General features: G+C 37.5%; 1 protein-coding gene across 6 annotated transcripts in view; it reads left to right on the top strand.

The window, feature by feature from the left end:
- RAPGEF6 (Rap guanine nucleotide exchange factor 6) overlaps positions 1-21,263 on the top strand; it is a 221,816-nt gene that overhangs the window by 196,994 nt on the left and 3,559 nt on the right. For 5 of the 6 annotated variants that reach the window (XM_082837180.1, XM_082837181.1, XM_082837182.1 and 2 more), the window contains 6 exons: positions 2,619-2,839; positions 8,112-8,303; positions 10,825-10,959; positions 16,077-16,305; positions 17,889-18,391; positions 20,479-20,793. In XM_082837180.1, the coding sequence (XP_082693306.1) occupies positions 2,619-2,839; positions 8,112-8,303; positions 10,825-10,959; positions 16,077-16,305; positions 17,889-18,391; positions 20,479-20,793 (1,595 nt within the window). Of the gene's footprint in view, positions 1-2,618; positions 2,840-4,160; positions 4,296-8,111; positions 8,304-10,824; positions 10,960-16,076; positions 16,306-17,888; positions 18,392-20,478; positions 20,794-21,263 lie in introns of those variants that run through there. The other variant, XM_082837185.1, reaches the window with a different exon arrangement.

Raw genomic sequence — 21,263 nt, forward strand, 5'->3', positions numbered from 1 at the left:
CTCTCTTAAAACTGAAATAGAATCAGACCTAACAACACCTTTTGTTGTCAAGTAGGTTCAGATCTCTGCTTACAGATCTGTAATAGATAGCTAAGTATCCACATAGAAATCATAGAATGTTTGGGATCTTATAAATCATCTATCTGATCCTTTCATTTTTAGTTGAAGAAAAAGATGGGTTTTGTGGATGAGGGGATTTTAGTTGAAGAAAAAGATGGGTTTTGTAGATGAGCAAAAAAGAAGAATTTTGCTCTTTTAAGATTATAGTGAATCATTAAGTTAGATGCTTTTATATTACATATAAGAAGGATTTTTTGTGAGCCACTTACTTTGAGTCTTGTCTTATTTGTGGTCTTTTGTTTTCTGTTGAAGCTTGGTGAACTTGAATTTCCTTCTGCTTTCTTCCTTCTCTGTGTTTCTTCTGTGTTTTCTTCTATACTTTACATTTATGTCTTTGTCTTTTCTGGTTCTTCTCATTGAAGATAGAAATTGATTCCTAACGTTACTGTTATGAAGAAGAATACTTGAACAGTATATCTTAGTGGGGATTTTGGGGTGTTTGAATGACTTATGTAACACATTCACTGTTTATTTAGCTTTAGGGTTGATTTGTATGATGTTTGCAGGCACTAGATATTTTTGTTTTTACATCAAAGCATTTTGAAGGTAGCTTAGAAGACATTGTCATTTATCATGAGATTTTCACTTATAAAAATTTTGTATGTATCTTGAATTTCTGGACACTTTTTTATATCGGCTTACATAAAATTATTAAATACTTGTATTCAAATTTGCTCCTAAATATTGGGGCTTGATTTTACTACATTTCTTTGAATCTGAGGCATCATCAGTTGTTGGGACCACTGTTGTTTTATGTACCACGAAGAAAAGTCACTGCAGTACCTTGTTAACACTGAGAATTTTTTAACTTTATACTTATTAAAAGAGCTCTTATATAAACATAGGTATGTGTTTTTATCACATAACACCTTTTTGCATTCATAAAAAGGAAAATATAAAATATAAATTGGTTTAGGTCTTTCTTAAACTTCTTCGTATTTAGAATGTGAATTTTCTGAATCACTTTTAGAGTTATTAGTTTCTGGGGTTTTTTTTTCCTCACACAGTATTGCCTTTTGTGCCGTCAAATATGTTGGTAATGCCACACTTCTTAAAACAAGCCATAAAAGAACAAAAAGCTGCTGGTGCTGGGCTCTTAGGTTGGCTTTGCAGATATTTAGGGCTAACTTCCTTTTGACACCTGCTTTGGGAATGTTGTTGAACTTGTTAGATTCACTACATCCTTATAATCATTTGGTTCCTGGAGGTTAAGGGAGTAATTCACTAATGCCATTGGATTTTTTCCAAACCACTCTGAAAGTTTAGGAGTTTCTGCATATGTAAGTAGCAACAACCACATCACAGTTTCTGCCTGACCAGTAGCAATTGAAAGTTGCCATCAAATGTAAGACACGCTCTTTTAAAGATCTTAAAATTACAAAAGAAAAGTAACATTTTTTACAACTTTATTTCACTTAATTTATAATGAAAACATTAGGATTTTAGTTGTCTGTTTTAAACGGGGTATGTGAGCACGGAAAAAAACAAATTGTTTTATGGTTGTGGTATGTGTATTTAGAATATCTTTGGGTAATTGGGAGGCTAACTTAGAAGACCCATAGATATCCTTATTATTTTAGAATTGGCAGCTGCCTTTAAAATAAAAATTGTCTAGAACCTTGTGTTTGCTATCCTTGTTACAAAGGACAAATAACATTGCAGTTCCTGTTTTCCAGTGGTTCTAGATGTGGTTATTATAGAAAGAAGTCTGCCAAAAAGAGTACAGTTGGATGTGAAGCTATAGCTTGTTTCAATTGTAGTTATTCCTACCCAGCTTGTAGTTTCATCACATTTAGAGGCATTGCAAAAGAAAGATCCCATATCCCCAGTCCAGAAGCCACATATTGCCCAACCATTTCATATGTGAGTAGAAGCATTGAGTAGCTTTTTATTGCATTTTTGATCTCTGACTATATTGAATTGAGTATAAATGGTGTTATGTTTCTTACTGGTTGTTCTATTTGAATTTTGGTCAAAATCTGGTTACTGGTAAAATCGGTGAGCATGCTCGGAGTGGGCCAGCTATATACAAGAATGGTGATGGCGATAGCATGTCCAAAGCAGCATGTACAAGCAAAGCTGCTCTAGAAACTCCCCTGCTGAAGAATCCTGGTGCAGAGATCTGGCTCAGGGTGGACTTGTCCTGAACTAGGCTCTTGCCATATCTTCAGAGTGTGGATGGCCATAGGGCCAAAGGAATGCTTATACTTGTCACAGTTGTGCCATGGGTTGCAAAGGCACCAAACACAGGTCTGATGGAATTTGTTGCTTTGGGGGGAATTGTTAACTTATTCTTTTGAATTCTGAACTTTGCTGAATCTGAAAACTCAGAACATTGCCATATGTGCCATATTACTTTGCATTAATGCTCTTCATCTTTTAACTCATTTGCATCAGCATGCAGTTGCATTAACAGAACAGAATTCTTTTAATTTTCAATCTGCCATACTTAATTCTCATCTTTACAGTCCCTTATTGTGATCTCCATCTTCTTACAGGTCACTGAGTCAAGGCAGCACAAATTCAAACATGCTGGATGTTCAGGGAGGTGCTCACAAAAAAAAGGCACGCCGTAGCTCTCTGCTTAATGCTAAGAAGCTGTACGAAGATGCCCAAATGGCAAGGAAAGTGAAGCAGTATCTTTCCAGTCTGGATGTAGAAACAGATGAGGAGAAGTTCCAGATGATGTCATTGCAATGGGAGCCTGCATATGGTACCTGTAAGTATAAGTTTTCACTTACGTGACACTGAACAGCACAACAAAATAGAAATTTGTTGCTCTAGTATTATCCTGAAGTCCCAAGAAAATTAACTTTCACTCACAAAAGTTTACTGACATACCTCAAGCATCATGTGATCATGTTAATCAGATACTGAATTCTCATCCATTCCTGATGATACTCTGTGCAAGAAATGGAGTGATATAGTTCTTTAAAAAGCATTTTGAAGTCTTCTTATAAAAAGCGAAACATTATAGAGGAGCCCTTCTCTTTGAGAATGTTCTGATCTTCATCCCTAAATGAAGAGTAAAATAAGTGAAAAATTTCTCTTTCCTAAAAATTTTACAGATAATATCATTTACCAACTGAAAAAATACAATAAATTTAATTAATATACTGTTAGAGATAATAGATGTATTATAGGCGTCAGTAAATAAAGTAAAAGAAAAATTAGACGTATTCTAATATTTATAAATAGAAAATATGAACAAAATAGAGCCTATTCTCAATACTGTTTTTTTTTTAAATTAAGTACAAACAATAGAATGTATGTGTTTCTGGGTCAAGGAAATCATGAGTTGTAAAAGCAGAGATCAAAGATGGTAAAATATATTGTGTTTGTTATAACAACAAAATAAAGATGATTGTACTTCCATTATAAGTGAGTATTATCTATCTATATATATGATTAAATATTACACCAGTATAAATCCCAGTATGATGTATAGAACTTGATTAAATGTTGACAGCATATATGAGGGGGAAGGTTCAGTTTTTCTATTTCTGTGTTCCTAATTGATAGAGGGAAATTGTAATTATCATGGGTTGACCCTGAAATTGATAAATGATATAGTATTTACATAGTAATCGAAAAAGTATGTCAATAGAGTAGAAAAGATAAAATGGAAATACAACCAAGTATTGATTTTAAAATTCAGATTCACAGTGAATTTTAAAATGTAGGGTAATGAGCCATTCAGTAAGTGTTGTTATAAGAACAGTATCTTGAACACTTTTACCAATAGGAAAATGAATGGGTTGTGATGAAAAGAACACCTACTAAAGGATGGAGACAGAGTTTGGGTCTCATTTATTACCATTTGAACAAGTTTCTCTTCATCTTAGATCTCTTGTTTTCCTAATTGTAAAAGTCAAGCAAGTATTGGTACTGTGTTTTATCTCAGATTCTTTCTACATCAAACCTATTAAATTAAGAGAAAGAAATAAAATAATGAAAGCTAACAATATCTGAGCACTCTCTATATGCCAGCAACCATGCTAAACACTTTTATAAACCTTGCCATTTACTCCTCCTCACAGCAGTCTGTGAGGTGTCCAGTATTGGGATTGTGCAGCATGTATTACAATGGAAAAAGAACTCACACAGATATCAAAACACTGGAGAATAGTTAAGTACACTGCTTCCTTATCAATACAAAGAATGATATATGGCTGTTAAAAATATTAAATGTATATAGCTTGGAAAGTATCTGGAAAAATTTCTTACCACCTGGTGGGATATCAAGAAGTGTCTGCTATGAGAAAATGGTACATGTCAAAAATAAAGACTGAAAAAGTATATAGAATCTTCAAATTTTATTCATGTTTTAAAGTTCAAAGCCATATACACACTTATTAAATATCTCTGACGCTGCTTTGAATGATCATCAAAATTATTTTTTCCCAAGTAATGCAGTATAGACTTCATCATCTTATGGTTACTGAATGCAATTTATTATTCCTGCTTTTGTCTGATAAAAGGTTGGGGGTTTTTTTGTTTTGTTTTGTTTTTTCTTTTTGCGGTACGCGGGCCTGTCACTGTTGTGGCCTCTCCCGTTGCGGAGCACAGGCTCCAGATGCACAGGCTCAGCGGCCATGGCTCACGGGCCCAGTCGCTCCGCGGCATGTGGGATCTTCCCAGACCGGGACATGAACCCGCGTCCCCTGCATCGGCAGGCGGACTCTCAACCACTGCGCCACCAGGGAAGCCCAAAGTTTGTTTATTTTATCTTTTGTTTTCACTATCTGCTTTTCTTTGTTCCCTAAATATGATTTGGAATATTCAGAAGCATAGAAACCTTTTTTATGCTTTGCTCATGGTTAAAATTTTGCGGCCTAGGGACTTCCCTGATGGTCCAGTAGTTAAGACTCTGTGCTCCCAATGCCAGGGGCCTGGGTTTGATCCCTGGTTAGGGAAGTAGATCCTACATGCATGCCGCAACTAATGCCGCAATGAAGATCCTGCACAAAGATCCTACACGCGACAACGAAGATCCGTGTGCTGCAACTAAGACCCGGCGCAGCCAAATAACTAATTAAAAAAACTTTTTTGACTCCTAGAAAGATCCCACATACCAACTTCTGCGTTCTCTCTCTCCTCCCCCCACCACGCGTTCACACACACCTGCGATACCTTTCTCCTCTCACACCCACCTTAGACTTACCTACTTCTTTTTTCATAACACTAAATGGTGTCTCACTACCATTGATTTTAATACTGATTTAAAATGAGAAAACCTGTGGGTCTTTCTTAAACTGAAAGTTAAACTGTTTTGTGAAAATTTAATTCAATTCATGTTGCTTTATTTTAGTTTGAGAGTCTTTGATTTTTATTGCATTATTGATTTTTAAATGTTTAAATAAATTCCAAACCCAAATAATAGTTGATTGCCAAACATTATAGAATTTGGTTCTTCATAATAAGTATATATGTTTGAGTTTTGACACTCTCCTGTGACCTCTTTTTTTATATTCAAAGTAGTCTGTTGATTTTTTTCTTTGTACTATGGCAACTATTGAAATAAGATGTCAATACGGAATTGATTAGTGTTGGGGGGAAAATGTTTCACAGCTCTAACCAAAAGTTGGTAACATCTTGGATTCAGTCAGTTGATGCGCTGCTGCCTATTATCCCCTAGGAGCACTTTGCTTTGACTTTTTGAGATATTCTTATCACCCAAAATATTCTCTAGATTCTGATAATAAAAGCATAGTAGCTAACTATTGTAGCTGTGCTGGGACAGGTTAAACACTTTTATCTTGGTGTTTAAAACAAAAATATCATGGAGTATTGAGGTTGGACCTGCATTAAAACCACCCTGAATAACTGCCTGAAGAATTAAAATTACTAAAAATACTACCTGAAGGAAGAAGTTTTTTCTTTGGGCTGTAGCATTGATTTTATACAGAGGAGGCAGCTTTTTGTTTCTTAAGCCAGAGTTCTTAGTTTTTTGTTTTGTTTTTGTGTTTTGTTTTTTTTGTGGTACACGGGCCTCTCACCGCCGTGGCCTCTCCCGTTGCGGAGCACAGGCCCCGGACGCGCAGGCCCAGCGGCCATGGCTCACGGGCCCAGCCGCTCCGCGGCATGTGGGATCCTCCTGGACTGGGGCACGAACCCGTGTCCCCTGCATTGGCAGGCAGACTCCCAACCACTGCGCCACCAGGAAAGCCCAAGAGTTCTTAGTTTTTAATTCTGATGTTCATCTTCAAGTATACTAACCATCTACTTATAAATATCTCTGGTATTCCTATGTGTAGCTGTTGAAGTAATTTCACTTACTTATTCAAAAACTACCTGTTGAGCCTCTGTTTTCTATCCATCACTGGACACACAGGAATATAGTAGTGAACAAAGTAAACAGTCCTTACAATCATGTTAGTTATAGCCTTGTGGGGGAAAGAGACATTAATTGATTAATCTCACAGACAATTGTATTGTTACAGTTATCAATGCTGTGAAGGAAGGATACAGGATGCCTTGAGAACATAAAACGGGATCTAATCTAGTAGCTGCAGAGTGTGGGTTATTAGGGAAGCTGGATCATGCAGGGTCTAATAGACCTTGTTTTAGGGATTGTGTCTTTATCCTGAGAGCAGTGGCAAGTCATCTAAAAGTTTGTGTAGGGCATTTGGAGAAGGAAAGTGGCACGATAGGGCTTCCCTGGTGGCGCAGTGGTTAAGAATCCGCCTGTCAAAGCAGGGGACACGGGTTCGAGCCCTGGTCCGGGAAGATCCCACATGCCACGGAACAACTAAGCACATGCGCCACAACTACTGAGCCTGTACTCTAGAGCCCTCAAGCCACAACTACTGAGCCCGCACGCCACAACCACTGAAGCCCACGTGCCTAGAGCCCATGTTCTGCAACAAGAGAAGCCACCGCAGTGAGAAGCCCATGCACTGCAACGAACAGTAGTCCCCCCAGCTCGCTGCAACTAGAGAAAGCCCACGTGCAGCAATGAAGACCCAGCGTAGCCAAAAATAAGTAAAATAAATTTTAGAAAGAAAATGGCGTGATCAGATTTTCATGATGGAAGAGTCATTGCACTCTTGTATGGAGAATGACTTGAAGGCATGCTAGAATTGTTACAGTGAGGGGAGTATTTCAGTAGTATAAATGAGAAGATGCTAGCTCTTTGGGTTCCAAGTGCTTCTGGGCTTTGGTGCACACATGGCCAAGTTCAGGAACCACACCATGAAGAGCAAATCCCATACATGGCACAGAAATGGCATCAAGAAACCCTGATCACAAAGCTTTGAATCTCTGAAGGGGGCGGACTCCAAGTTCCTGAGGAACATTAGGTTTGCCAAGAGGCACGACAAGAAGTACCTGAGGAAGATGCTGGCCAAAAACACCAAGGCTATGAGTGTACCTGCCAAGGCTATATAGGCTCTTATAAAGCCCAAGGAGGTCAAGCCCAGATTGCGAAGGGCAGCAGCCACAAGCTCAGTTGACTTGACTACATCACTCACCCCAGGCTCAGGGAAATGTGCTCATTCCCACATCACCAAGGGTCTCAGCCTCCGCTGGCCAGAGGCCAAGGCTCAAATCAGGATGCAGCTGCGACTCTGGCTCTGGCTCCCAAAGGTGGCCTAGGCACCAACAAAGGCTCTTCTGTCGCCAATATGAAGACAGGAGGACTGATGTGACCCCTGGGGTATTGTCTGCATGGGACGGGTGTCATCCTGTGTTATTTGTAGAAATAAACCTGAGGCAGGATCTGTCAAAAAAAAATAATATAGATGAGAGGATGGCCATTAGGATGATCGTGCAGTTGGAGCTAATTAAGTCTATTATCTTAATTTAGGGAGTAAAATTAACTTAATTCTACAAAATTTTTGAAACAACATAATACATGAAATTTTTGTTAGGAAAATTAATCTTTTTTGTGTTAAAAATAGGTGGTTTTAATGAGCCGTGTACTATTGTCAGTGGTAATAACCTTGCCTTAAAAAGTGCAGAATTACGTATTTCTTACTCTCTTCTATTAGTGACCAAGAATCTAAGTGAGAAAAGATCAGTCAAGTCATCAGAAATGTCTCCAGTGCCTGTGAGGTCAGCTGGCCAAGCAGCTAAAGCCTATTTGCATCAGCCCCACAGAGTAAGCCAGGTGCTTCAGGTGCCAGCTGTAAATTTGCACCCCATCAGGAAGAAGGGACAAGCAAAAGACCCTGCCACACTGAGTGAGTATTCACAGTTAATATTGTATTCATTTAATTGAAATTTTCAGGCGAGTTAGAATGGAAAATAATTACAAATATAAATGCTTTGGAGATCAGCTATTGTTTGTGTAATATAATCAGCACTCATGAGTCAAAAAATGCTTCATTTTGCCTATAGGTGCCTAATGCTTCATTTTGCTCTATTCAGTGACTGCATGCACATTTTAAATATTGATATTGGAATTCCTATAATCATATCAGCCAGAAACGTACAGCAGTATATTTGGGTACCAAGGGCTTACTGCATTTAGTGGTGCATTTACTCAATTATCTAATGCAGATGCAGCCTATGAAATTGCTGCATCTAAAAATAACGAAATTGCTGCTTTCTAAAAAAGACGGTTTGTTGGTTTTTCATTAATGACCACTTTTGAAAACCTAGCTTGGGGACAAGAAGCAAGTGTAAAATATATAAGTATAGACCATGCTTTTTTTCCTCTGTTAGGCCATGTAGATGTTGTCCAAATTACTTTCATTTGTTGTTTTAATAGTATCACTATTTTAGCTTTCAAATGGGAAGCTAGATTAGATTTGGTCCCTAACATTATTTAGTTCATGCATTATACATAGGACATATTCAGTAGAACTTTGTGAATTTAATTTGATATTGTTTTGAAATCCAAAGTTGAATAAGAAATGCCCTTTCCTTTGCCAGTTTTTCAGTCTGGTGTTACAGACGTTCACACAAACAGATAACATGTAATGTGTTCACTATTATGCCAGGAGCATGTACATAACATATAAAAGAACAAAAGAGGGAGAGCTTTTAGGGTAGACAGAAGTAAGATAGTGCTCCAGAGAAGGGCTTTTGGAGATAACACCTAAGCAGAGTCTTAAAGGTTGATAAGGAAGGAGGTAATTAGGCAAAAATTCCAGAGAAGTTGCTTCAGGCAGAAGAAGAATTTGATATCTACAAGGAGCTACAGGCAGTTTGCTGCCTCTGAGGACAAAGCTGTAGAGTGTTGAGAGACAATAATAATTAATGCTAACACTTATGGAGCACTTACTGAATGCCAGACACGGTTCTAAGTGTTTTACTAACTTTATATATTATGTTCATTTAATCTTCATAATAAACCTAAAGATAGATAATACTCTCATTCTACATAGGAACCATAGAATGTCTAAGTAACTTATACACCACGAGTAAGAGATGGAGCTGGGAGTTGAGCCCCGGTTACCTGGCTCAAAATCCTTACTTTTAACACAGTACTAAACAGTGTCCCAGGATGAAGAGAAGTGAAGTTACAGACATGCCAAAATTATAACATGACATGCTAGAGGAAAGTTGTCAGTGGGTAGCTGTTAAAGCAGTTTGAGCAAGGCAAGATTATGGTCTAGTTTATGTTGGAGGAGGTCTGTAGTAGGAAGGGCTGTGAGATTGGAGATAGGGAGCCTTAGTGGAAAACTGATGTAGCAACGGGAAGTTGCCTAGAGCCTGATCTAGTTTGGTGTCTGTGGAAATGAGTAGAGAATTGGATGCAAAATGGGTGAAGTTGATTTTGTGGTAGGAGTGAGACATGGGACAAGTCTAGCTCTGATTTCTTACTTGGATGTCATCACTTGAGAGGCAGTGTTATTTGTACCAGGTAGCCCTCTTCCCTCTTGCTCTAATGTGACTATTATTTATGTGATAAATATATTTATATTAAAATGGCACTTAATTAAGAGTAGTGTTTGTATACTGTTTTAAATTTTTTCAGTATCAAAGGGCTGCTTGTTAGTATGCTGAGTACTCATCAAAGTTGGGCTTACTTTACTGGTTAAAAACAGTGTCAATACCTCTTTGACATTTTTTCGAGAGGATGTATGTAAAAATACCAGGGTATTTGAAAGCATTGCTAAGTTTGACCTATGCTAAAAAGGACCAGCTATTGGACAAGAGTGATGATAGAACTTTTCAGGAATGTTTCCAGTGGGCTCCATACTATTTTTCTATAAATTCATGATTCTTTCTGTTGTCTACTTATCTCCTGTAGTGTGAATTTAGTGCTCTTGAAAAGGGCTGGACTGGCAGCCCTGCAGCTTCTGTATACCCACAGCACAGATGCACCACAGGTAGTGACAGTGCCAACATCCCTACACTGCCCCTGCCACATGCCTCGCCCTGACTTGGAGAGGCCACCTCTAGAGGGGGGGGAAGAGTTTGAATCCATGCCTTCTCTATTAAGATTTCCAATAAGTGTGTCAGTTGTGGGACACGGTACTCAGACTGTTAAATCAATATCCCTTATGCCACAAAACAAACAAAAAGCTGTTATAATCTGATCTGCGCTGACTGGCTGAATGTGAACAAATATCCTGGAGGTGAGAATCTCTGTATGCCATTACCCAGTCATTTAGTCCCCATTTGTCATGTATACATTTCAGTTAACTACACTAGCCATTGTGCATCATGACTTTAGTTATATAGTAATTTAGGCAACTGCAGACATTTTAATTGTGAAGTGATACTTATTTGCTTCTTTGATTTTATTTTTAGGTACAAGTTTACCTCAGAAAATTTTAGGAACAACTGAAGAAATAAGTGGTAAGAAACATACAGAAGACACTATTTCTATGGCATCATCCTTACATTCTAGTCCTCCTGCGTCTCCTCAAGGTTCCCCTCGCAAAGGTAAGATAAAATAGTTCAAGCTAGTTCTTGTTACACCAAACAACATTACATGGCACATATTTTGCTTTTGGTCTATGGTAATAATAGAAAATGTGAAGAAAAGTGTAACTGGTAATACTTCCTGAATTTTCATGTTTTGGATTGTGTTATTTATATGGTTTTCAGGTGTTATGCATCATGGAGTTAGGACTCCTGCATTCAAAGTGTGGTCCTTCTTTGGTGGAGGACAAGTATAGATAAGAATGAAGGCAGAACTCACAGTTGTTTTGGTCTGTGCAAATTCTTGATGTTATTCAAATTACCAGTTAATTCAAACAGTTCTATGGAGTATTTTAAAATAAGAATGTCTACAAGAAATTGTTTTTAACCAACTACAAGATTTAGGAAATGAAACAGATATTTAGGATGATACATTCCTTTCTTTAGTAATGGAATGTTACTACCTTTTATTAATCAGGATTTATAATAACCTATACAGCACCCTTGTGGATTTTTACATTTATGCTAATGTAGAACCTTTTGAATTAAAAAATCTGAAATTGCTCTTCTTTATTTATCTATGTTTTCCTAATTCAGACTGAAGCTTTTCTTTTTTTGACTAGCCTGGGTAATATGCATATAAGATGCCATTTCATGTCAGCTGCAAATGTAGCATTCTAAATAATGTGTGTGTTTCTTACATTGGCCCTCCACATTCCCCGTGTACCCTGGCAAAAAAGACTCCTTAGTCATGGCATTTCACAGATGTAAAAAAGTTGCATCCTTGAATAAACGCAGTACAGAATGGTACATGGTCAGAGAGAAGCAAGTTAAGTTAATGAATTCTAGCAGGAAGGAGAAGCTTCCAGAGCTTTCCTCAGTTCCTGTGTTCTAAGTTTCCCTCACTTTTGAAGGTTCTTTTTTATTTTTGCTGACTATGTGACAGCAGAGTGGTACAGTGATGCCAGGCCTTAGTTTGAATCCTGACTCTGTCCCTGGTGACGGCTGTGTTATTACAAGCAACGGATTTATATAAGGTCAGGTCTCCTGTCTATAAGATGGGTTAGGGACCACCTATTTTAGGACCTTATTTAAGGATTAAATGAAATAATATCTGTAACACTTGAGACGTGGTGAGTGTTTAGTAAATCGGAGTTTCTCTTCTTCTTCCCTGCTGCCACTCCAGGGCAGTATAACTCCATTACTGACCCTCTTCACTTAGCTGAGACTGACTAGAATTTTCATTCAGGTTTTACTAAGAAAAGCTTAGTAAAAATCGAATAGGACATATAAAAGTATACATAATAGATCTGTTTGTAAAACACAGGTTTCCGTTCCTGTTGTATACAGCTCATGTATGATTTGGTAAGGCACACAGATATCTTTCATCTCTTTACTATGTATGTATCCTATCCAGAGTACCCTTTATCAGGTCCCAAGGATTGGGGCTGGGAACAGTGCCTATTCACACAGATGGTCCAGATGAACAATGTCCATACGCTCTTAATGCTCTTTCAGGAACATCTTTACACCCTCCAGAGGTCCCATTATAGACAGTTCTCTAACCAAGAAACTAGTTGAATTGGATTTGGTGTTTTATGGGTCATTGTGACTTGTGGGAAGAGGTGTTAGGAACAGGAATTTCCCCATTGCTCTTATTCCAAACAAATGCATTTTAACCACTGGAATAGAGAAGTCTTTTTTTCAGTATGTGACCAACAGTTGACCATGATGTTTATAGGTTTGTGAGCCTGTCATAGTCATGTTTTGAATCCTTAGAAATCTGACAAAATTCTTTTCTTTAAAACTATTTCTGCTTGTTTATTTCCATAGACAGGTTTTTGCCAGTGGTCCGTGATTGAACAAAAATGTCATTAAACTAAGAGTATGTTATTAGAATCTGTTTCTAGTTCTTGCTATACTTTGGAATAGTTCTTTGTTTTCTAACAGTTAAGAAGATAAGCCTACGTTCGTGATTTTTAAAAGGAGAATTTAAACAAGAAAGAACTGAAAAAGTGAGACATCAAGAGGCCTTAACCTTTATCTTCCCCAGTGCTTCAGGCAGGCAACTTCTCTGCGTTGTAGAGAAAATAGAATCAGAAATTGTGCTTTATAAATACATCTATTGTATATACTATTTATATGTCCTATCTGATTTTTGCTAAGCTTTTTCTTAGTAGAATCTACCTGAAAATTCTAGACATAGTTACTTTGAGAAATAATTCTGGTTATTTGCTACTCTTGTCATATTTTGGCTTATGATTTTACCAGCTTGGGTTACTTTCAGCAATTTTTTATTACCAGCTTATTCTGATCAAGGTAACCTTTCTCCTGTGTTCTATCTTGTTTATGCTATATAGTAGAGTCTCCATGCATTAAAAAATATGTTGCTAGATTTCAATTTTTCAGATATTGTCAAGATGTTAGAATTTTTTAATAGTGAAATGTTATAAAACCAGGCTAATTGTGATTCATTGGAAAGAATTAATTGACCATGACAGGGTTTTTGCATCTCTCCCTCCAGTTGGCAGTATCATATCTGATCACAGCATCCTGCTGCGCCTCTCAGGGTCTTCCTCATCCCCTCCCCGTGAGTCCAGCACCAAGATCAGTGGCCACAGCTGCCCCGGAATAGGTGGGGTTTACTTGCAAAAGAAAATCCAACAGATTACCAGGAGCACAGCCAAAAGAACAGACAGGACCGAGAAGGCCACTGAGGAGAATAGAGACAGGACAAGTTGTGAGACCACAGCCAGAAAAAGAATGACATCCCCGTTTAGAAGATTTAGGGAAAGAACTCTTTCAAGGGAGAGACTAGCCAACAGCAAAAAAGAGGACGCAGATCTCAATCAAGCTACAGAAAGCTGTGAGAAAGTGAAGGATGTTGGAAGCAACATCAAAGATGAGAAAGGGAATGACATCTTCAATTCAAATAGCCGAGGCAACAGTAACACTTTAAACTGCTTCTATACGCGATTCAAGTCTAAAAGGAGAAAGACACTCTGATGAAGTTCCTTACTTTATTTTAGTGTGAAATTTGTTTTCATTTATTAATGTAAATGTAGCTTAAATTAAGTCATTTGTCAAATAAGGCTCAGACAGACAACTTACTAAAATACTATTTATGAGCATTTTATGATTAGTGTTACAGGTCCTCCAACAACAAAATCATATCCGTTTAAAGTGCCTTATTTGTACATATGTTATTTTGCTAATGTTAGTAAACTTAATTACTCTTGTTTTCTGTAGTTGGCTTTATTTCCTGCTGGTAGCAGTTGGGTCTGTGAGTGCAATAAGTAGAGGAGGCTTTTTAGGAACCAGTGTTTACTTTTACATTAAATCCCCCAGTAACAATCTGATCAGAACCTTTGCCTTAGATAATTGTGTTGCTATCTTATTATTACAACTACTTTACAAGCTAAAGTGAAATGTTTGGAAGGCAAGAAACTGTATCTTGTCCACATAAACTTTTTTATATCATCCACTTTTCATATATACTCTGATCAGAGGAGGGAGGAGATAGTCTAACACAGCAGGTTCAGAAGCATCTGGGAAACTTGTTAAAAACTTACTGTGTCCCACTGCAGACCTTGTAAGTTTGAATTGCCAGAAATAGGCCCAAGAATGTGTATTTTAATAAGCCTTCCAGGTGATTCTTAGAGTTAATTATATTTGACAAGTACTGATCTAACAGACGTAAGAATGAAATTATTTTTAAAACAGTAAAGCAAGTCTATCCCCCAGGATAAAAGAACAATGACTTTTTCTTTTGAGGAGGAATTTTTGAATTTTTTTTAGTTTATTTACCACATCCATTTTCTTGGTCCTCTTGAAAATTGACCGATCACTTCATGAAGGGCACTGAGAAAGCAGTGATCCCAAGATCAGAGAACTGGGGTAGGAGTCAAGAGACTGACTTTCCTTGGCTTGTCCTGTGCCTGGCACAAAAGCCAAATGCAGATCACACATTTTCTGAGTCTTAATTTTTGTTTTTGAAATAGTTAATGACACTAATTAATAAAGTTATTATTCAACAGTTTTTTTGTAATAACTTGAGCTATATGTGAGTCTAAAGCCTATAGTTCTTCTTGAGATTTCTAGGAATGGACCCAAAGGTCATGCACCTAATCAACCTCATTCTTCTCTCAGTGAACAAGAAGATAATTGTTTACTTCTTTGAGACCTACTCCTTGCTGGGATTACTACAGCATTTTCTTTATTTCTCAACAAAAGAAGTTTGGTTACTTTTCTAACAGTTACCCAAACAGACGATTGTGTACATTAACTATCATGCTGCAGATTTGTTTTTGGAACCTTCCACCTTACTCCATCTCCACCCCTTCATTCCAGAGAATGCTAAAGAAAATCTCTCTAGCTATATCTGCTGTGCAGTAAGTCATAGAGCAATTTAAAACAGGTAGATGCTGGGTTTTTTCATGTTACATTCTTGTAAATCTGTCAGTTCAGCTGTTTAATGTAATGTTCTGGTAAATTGGTGAAGAAAAAGGAAACTAGGTATAAGAGTAAGTCCAAATCTAAAACAATTTATTTAAAAATACTAAAACAATGGCTTTTAACTTGAGGCAAGACTTCTTAGGTGACAGAAGCAAAATATCTAGGGTATTTGCAGTTTGAAAAAACAAAAATAAAATTCTTTCCCTTGAGTCCTGACTCCCCTTACGTACCCCTGCCTCGAGGTGGTGTTTTGGACACTCAGGTCAGGCCTTGAAATATTTATATTAATCAAAGGGGAGGGGACATAGGGTTAAAAAGAAGTTGAGAAGTTCAAGTTTAATGTTTTGTAATATATTTAATGCCTCTTGTTTTATTAAATGCTTGTAGCTATGTGAGAGCCTGGGGCAGATTTACCTTTGAACTAGTTTTCTCAGTAATACTGGGTTTTGACTTTCTGTTTCTTGAATTTGGAATTAGATTGGTGCCGTGTGGGTAGGTAGGTGAATGGATATGTAAAGGAACATGTACAGAAAATCGGCACCATTACATCTACATAGATGGAAATTGACATTGATACTCACTTTATGTTTTGTTCTTTTTATATTTTTCTTTGTCCTCTCCCTGACCCTCCCCACTCCCATTCCTTTGTTTTGTAGTTTGATCAGTTGTCTTCTCTCATTCAGGTTATACACTTATACCATCAGCTAAATCTGACAACTTGTCTGACTCCAGCCATAGTGAGATTTCTTCACGGTCCAGCATTGTGAGCAATTGCTCTGTTGACTCCATGTCTGCAGCTCTACAGGATGAACGGTGTTCCTCCCAGGCTGTGGCAGTCCCTGAATCCACTGGAGCATTTGAAAAGACAGAGCACTCCTCAGGGATAGGAGACCATAGTCAGCCTGGCCCTGGGTAAACATCCTTGCCTGTGTTCACATCACAAAACCCAAGCCGAGTGGCCACTGCAAGCAGTGCTCCCTAATTTGAACGTAAAACCACCCCCACCAAAGGAGTAGTTGAAAGAACAGGAGAACCAAGCATGTATTCTCTATACTGAATGTGCAAATAAGTGCTATTTTGAAAGATATATGGGTGCTCATTTTTTAAGTGTTACTGGATTCAAGTAGCTTACATCATGTATCTTTTCGATCAATAAGAACTCAAAGTGAAGATGCTGTTGGTAGGTGGGAAGTAGTTCTTGCATTCTAGCTATAAGGTTAGAGATTGCTCAAAAAGAGTGTGTAATGGGAAGTACCCTCAGTGCTATACACGTTGTAGACAGATTGGGAGAGTAGGACTAGTCCTTGATCCTTACTCTCTCAAAGTATGATTTGGAGAATAAGAATTATCAGCTAGCAAAAAGTCAATTAAAAAAAAAGTTAACTCTAAATTTCTATTTAGAATCAGACAAAATGGAAATCTTCAGAAAGCACTGAGAAGGTTGATTCTAAACTGATACTGTTAAATCTGGTACACTTTAATATGAAAAATGTAAGATATAGTGAAGTAGTATCACCATACTTGTAAGGGTTTCTAAACTATGGTTCTCTAGACCAGGAGTCAACAAACTTTTTCTGTAAAAGTTAGATAGTAAATATTATAGGCATAGCTGGCTGTAAGCTCTCTGTTGCAATTGCTCAACCCTGCTATTGTTGCATCAAAACAGCCTTAGACAATTTGTAAACAAATGGGCATGCTGTGTCCCAATAAAACTTTATTTACAAAAACAGGTAGAGGGCTGGATTTGCCCTTGGGCTCTAGTTTGCTGATCCCTGCTCTGTATGCTCTGTACTATAAATCAGGGAGTCACAAACCTTTTGGGGGGTGGGCAGGTAAAGGCCCATTTAAAGGAGTACATATTTTAGGCTTTGCAGGCTGTATATGGTCTCTGTCTCAAAATCTTTGGAGTATTTTGTTCCATTTTGTTTAAACCCTTTAAAACGTAAAAACCATGCTTTGCTCAAGACCATAAAAAAACAGGCTGTTCGCTTGATTTGGTCCATGAAACTAAGTTTGAGAACCCTTGCTATAAATGATAGAATTCATTTAGTAGTAGGTAATTGGGGAAGTTGCTGTTTCCTTGGTACCTCAGAGACACTGAAAAATAAAACATGGTTTCTGTAATTGAGGATTCTTAATTCTGTGTGCATGGAGAGAATCTAGTGTTGCATTATGTTGACCAAGAATGAAAATGTATACTTAATTTTATTCATTTCAAACCTCATCCTTCATAATAATTCAAGAAAAATTCTGAGGAAGCCTTTTAAGTATTTGAGTTTCTTCAGTGTATGTTTCGAGCTAAGTATTAACATTAATGCCAGTACAAGTTTAGTGATGATTGATTACAGTGTCATTTTTTTCCAGGTTATGTTGGCATTAAACACTTGTGATGCATGTTCTATAGTCTCTTGTAGGCAGTAATACTTGCAATGGACTGAAGAAATTGTTTCCATTAAGCCAGTAAATTACTTTTAATTGTGTATCTCCAATTTTAGGTGGACACTCTCAAAGCCATCACTAATCAAGAATTTAGCTGTCTCATCTTCTGTGAGCAATGATGAGATTTCTCACGAGCATATTATTATAGAAGCAGCTGATAGTGGTCGTGGAAGTTGGACTTCCTGTTCAAGCAGCTCCCATGACAACTTCCAAAGCCTTCCAAACCCAAAAGGCTGGGATTTTTTGAACTCTTATCGACATACCCATTTGGATGGTCCCATAGCTGAAGTTGAACCCACTGACTGTGAGCCCTGTACCTGTCCTAAAGGCTGCTCTCGAACTTGTGGTCAGTGTAAAGGAAGCCTAGAGACTAATCAGATGAGGCAGAGTTGGGCTTCCTCTAGTTCTCTGTCTGATACATACGAACCAAACTATGGGACAGTTAAACGGAGAGTGTTGGAGAGCACCCCAGCTGAGTCATCTGAAGGCTTGGACCACAAGGACGGCATCGACCCCGTTTATAAAACTGTTACTTCGAGTACAGAAAAGGGCTTGATTGGTAAGTTGTGTGTTCTTTGTCATATCTGTGGCATTTAGAATTTAAGTGGTAAAGTGACCTTGGCCCAGAATTTTATTCTTGGAAAATTCCCTTCTCTAATCTCTCTTTCCTCCCTCCACATGCAAATTATTTTCAAAAAGTTCATGATTTCTCAAGAGCTTTGGGGCAGATATTCAAGCCATTTAAAATGAAAAAGCTGACATGCAGGAATTTAATAAGGGGGATAGGTTTATATGTCTTGTTTTGCTTTTGAGATCTTTTTGGTTTTATTAAGAAAATATTATTGCATTACTGTGCAGTAGTAATAAAGGGATTATTCTCTTTGCCACCTCATAAATTGTTTGGACCCTAGTTGCTTTTTGCATACATGGTAGAAACTTTGAATCTGATGCTACTTTTAGGTAGTACAAGTGGTGGAAAAAGTGTGATAAAGAAGTCCAAAACAGGGACTTCCCTGGCAGTCCAGTGGTTAAGACTCTGTGCTTCCACTGCAGGGGGGGCATGGGTTTGATCCCTGGTCAGGGAACTAAGATCCCACATGCTATGTGATGCAGCCAAAAAAAAAAAAAAAAGACCCAAACACTTTTCATTATACCCTCCTAGCACATATCATGGGTGTGCCAGCTTCTGTTTGTGGATTCCGTTCTAACCATGCACAGCTTTCTTGGTGTATTCTTTTAGTATTTGGCCGTCAAATACATTTTTTTTCCTTATTCTTGAGTTATATAAGTACTTAGATATAATAGCACCTGTGGTTTTTTTTTCATGTGGAGTGACTGTACTTTGAGTCAATATTATCATAATCAACTCTTTATACTATATTCGTGATGTCAATTTAAACTACTAAACATATGAAAGACACGTGCTTTTTTTAGCATATTTTTTACTTGTCAAATTTCATTATAGGTTGGATTTTTTAGTTCATTTTTTTCCAAGGATTTTTTATTAAAGCCTTTTAGGTAACTGTTATATGGATATACAAGCACATGTGTGCAAGGGTGTAAAATCTTTCCCTTCTTATCCATTTGGGAAAATAGATTAAAAAAAAATTTTTTTTGTTCATTTCTAGATGACTCTGGGCAAATCACTTAACAGTCTTCATTCTTGTCTTCTTTTCACAACCTCTCCACCCCCTCCCCACTCCATTCTCCTCAGATGGGAATGGAAATCCTTTCTGACCTTGATACTACATGTAGATTTTACTGGTAGAGTTGTAGAAATTTCAATATGGGCAAACTTGATTCTCTAAGGGGAGAATTTAATGATCCTTTTAAATTTATTCTTCTTGTATATAGATAGTGTTTGTATTTTAGAAGTTGCTTACATGATCAAGATACTCAGAGCCATTTGTCCTGTGAGTCTTGTGGATTGGTCTTAATTTCATGGAACTTCCTTTTTAACTTATTTCTGATGTTTTTTTGAAGCTTTGCCTTAGACCCAGGGTGTACAAACTTAGGGCAAAAGATTTTAAGTCACCATTATTTTTAATGTCCACTGAAAATCAGAGAAACTTAATTTAAGATGGATTTCCTAAAATTATGGCTTTTCTTCTCACTTAATCACAGAGCAGAGGTTAGGAATAAGGTCCTTGAAGGAATTAGTTCCTCTTTAAAGTTGTTTATATGCCAGCACTGACGTGAAATAGCCCTTAAGTAGAGGGCCTAAATGTCATTTCTATGAAAATCCCCCCATTTAATAGAGTATAGATGTTCAGGGTGAATTCTTAAATGTCTCTGACTCATTCACCTTTGGGGCTGGTATTCCTTGAGGAATTTGTCATACACTTCTGTGATTTGTGGTCTGACCTGTGAAAGGAGGAAGCTTGTCATCAATGTCATCTCCTTCAACTGTCTCATTCTATTTAATGTTTGTAAAACCCAATGTAATTTATGTATTTTAAAAACAAGTTTAAATATCAAGTTTATTAAGCTTATTAAAAGTGTTTTTAACCTGCTGCCATTGTGTTCAGATATATTCACTGTGTCCCTTTTTAAGTTCTATTTTGTCATTGTAATAAGTTTCAGTATGTTTTTTTTTCATTTCTTATATTTTTCATTAACATTTCCATTGCTTATTTTTCATGCCAGTGTACTGTGTCACCTCACCCAAGAAGGAGGATAGGTATAGGGAGCCACCTCCCACTCCTCCAGGATACATGGGGATTTCTTTAGCAGACCTAAAGGAAGGACCCCACCTACACCTAAAACCTCCAGATTATAGTGTGGCAGTGCAGAGGTCAAAGATGATGCATAACAGCCTCTCTAGACTGCCACCAGCTTCTCTCAGTAGCAACCCTGTGGCCTGTGTTCCATCGAAGATCGTAACTCAGCCTCAGAGGCGTAATTTGCAGCCATCCCATCCTAAACTAGCAGATGTGACTGACGCAGATAGCGAAGCAGATGGTATGTTGACAAACTACCTTAATGGCTCTTAAATGAATTGCTAAACACATTGAGTGGTCTTTGCTCTGGTATTTCACATAATCAGAAATGTTTTCTTTAACTGCTTTAGAAATCTCTGTTAAAAAAGAAATGACTAAATACGATGGTGTGTTTTTTGTAAATGGAGAGGGCAACCTGATTGTATTTAATAGCAGCTCAGCGTAAATGGATAATTTTAAGAGGAGGCACTTGACATTGGTAGAGTTGTGTTTTACACTAATGCACGGACACTTGAAACTCCAAGTATCAAAATGTCAAATTATCTGAAATCATGCTGTTTGATAGAGTTCCTCTTATTAGAAGAACTCTTGACCAACTTTGCAATTTTGGCAATAAATGAATTTTATCCTTCTAAACAATCTAGTAATAAAGTGGTTAAAAAGCAGTTCTGAATTCCAGTTGATTGTCAGCCTTCATTGTGATCAGAAGTC

This window comes from Leucopleurus acutus (genome assembly GCF_964270905.1).
Source record: "Leucopleurus acutus genome assembly, chromosome: 3".
Taxonomy (NCBI): Eukaryota; Metazoa; Chordata; class Mammalia; order Artiodactyla; family Delphinidae; genus Leucopleurus; species Leucopleurus acutus.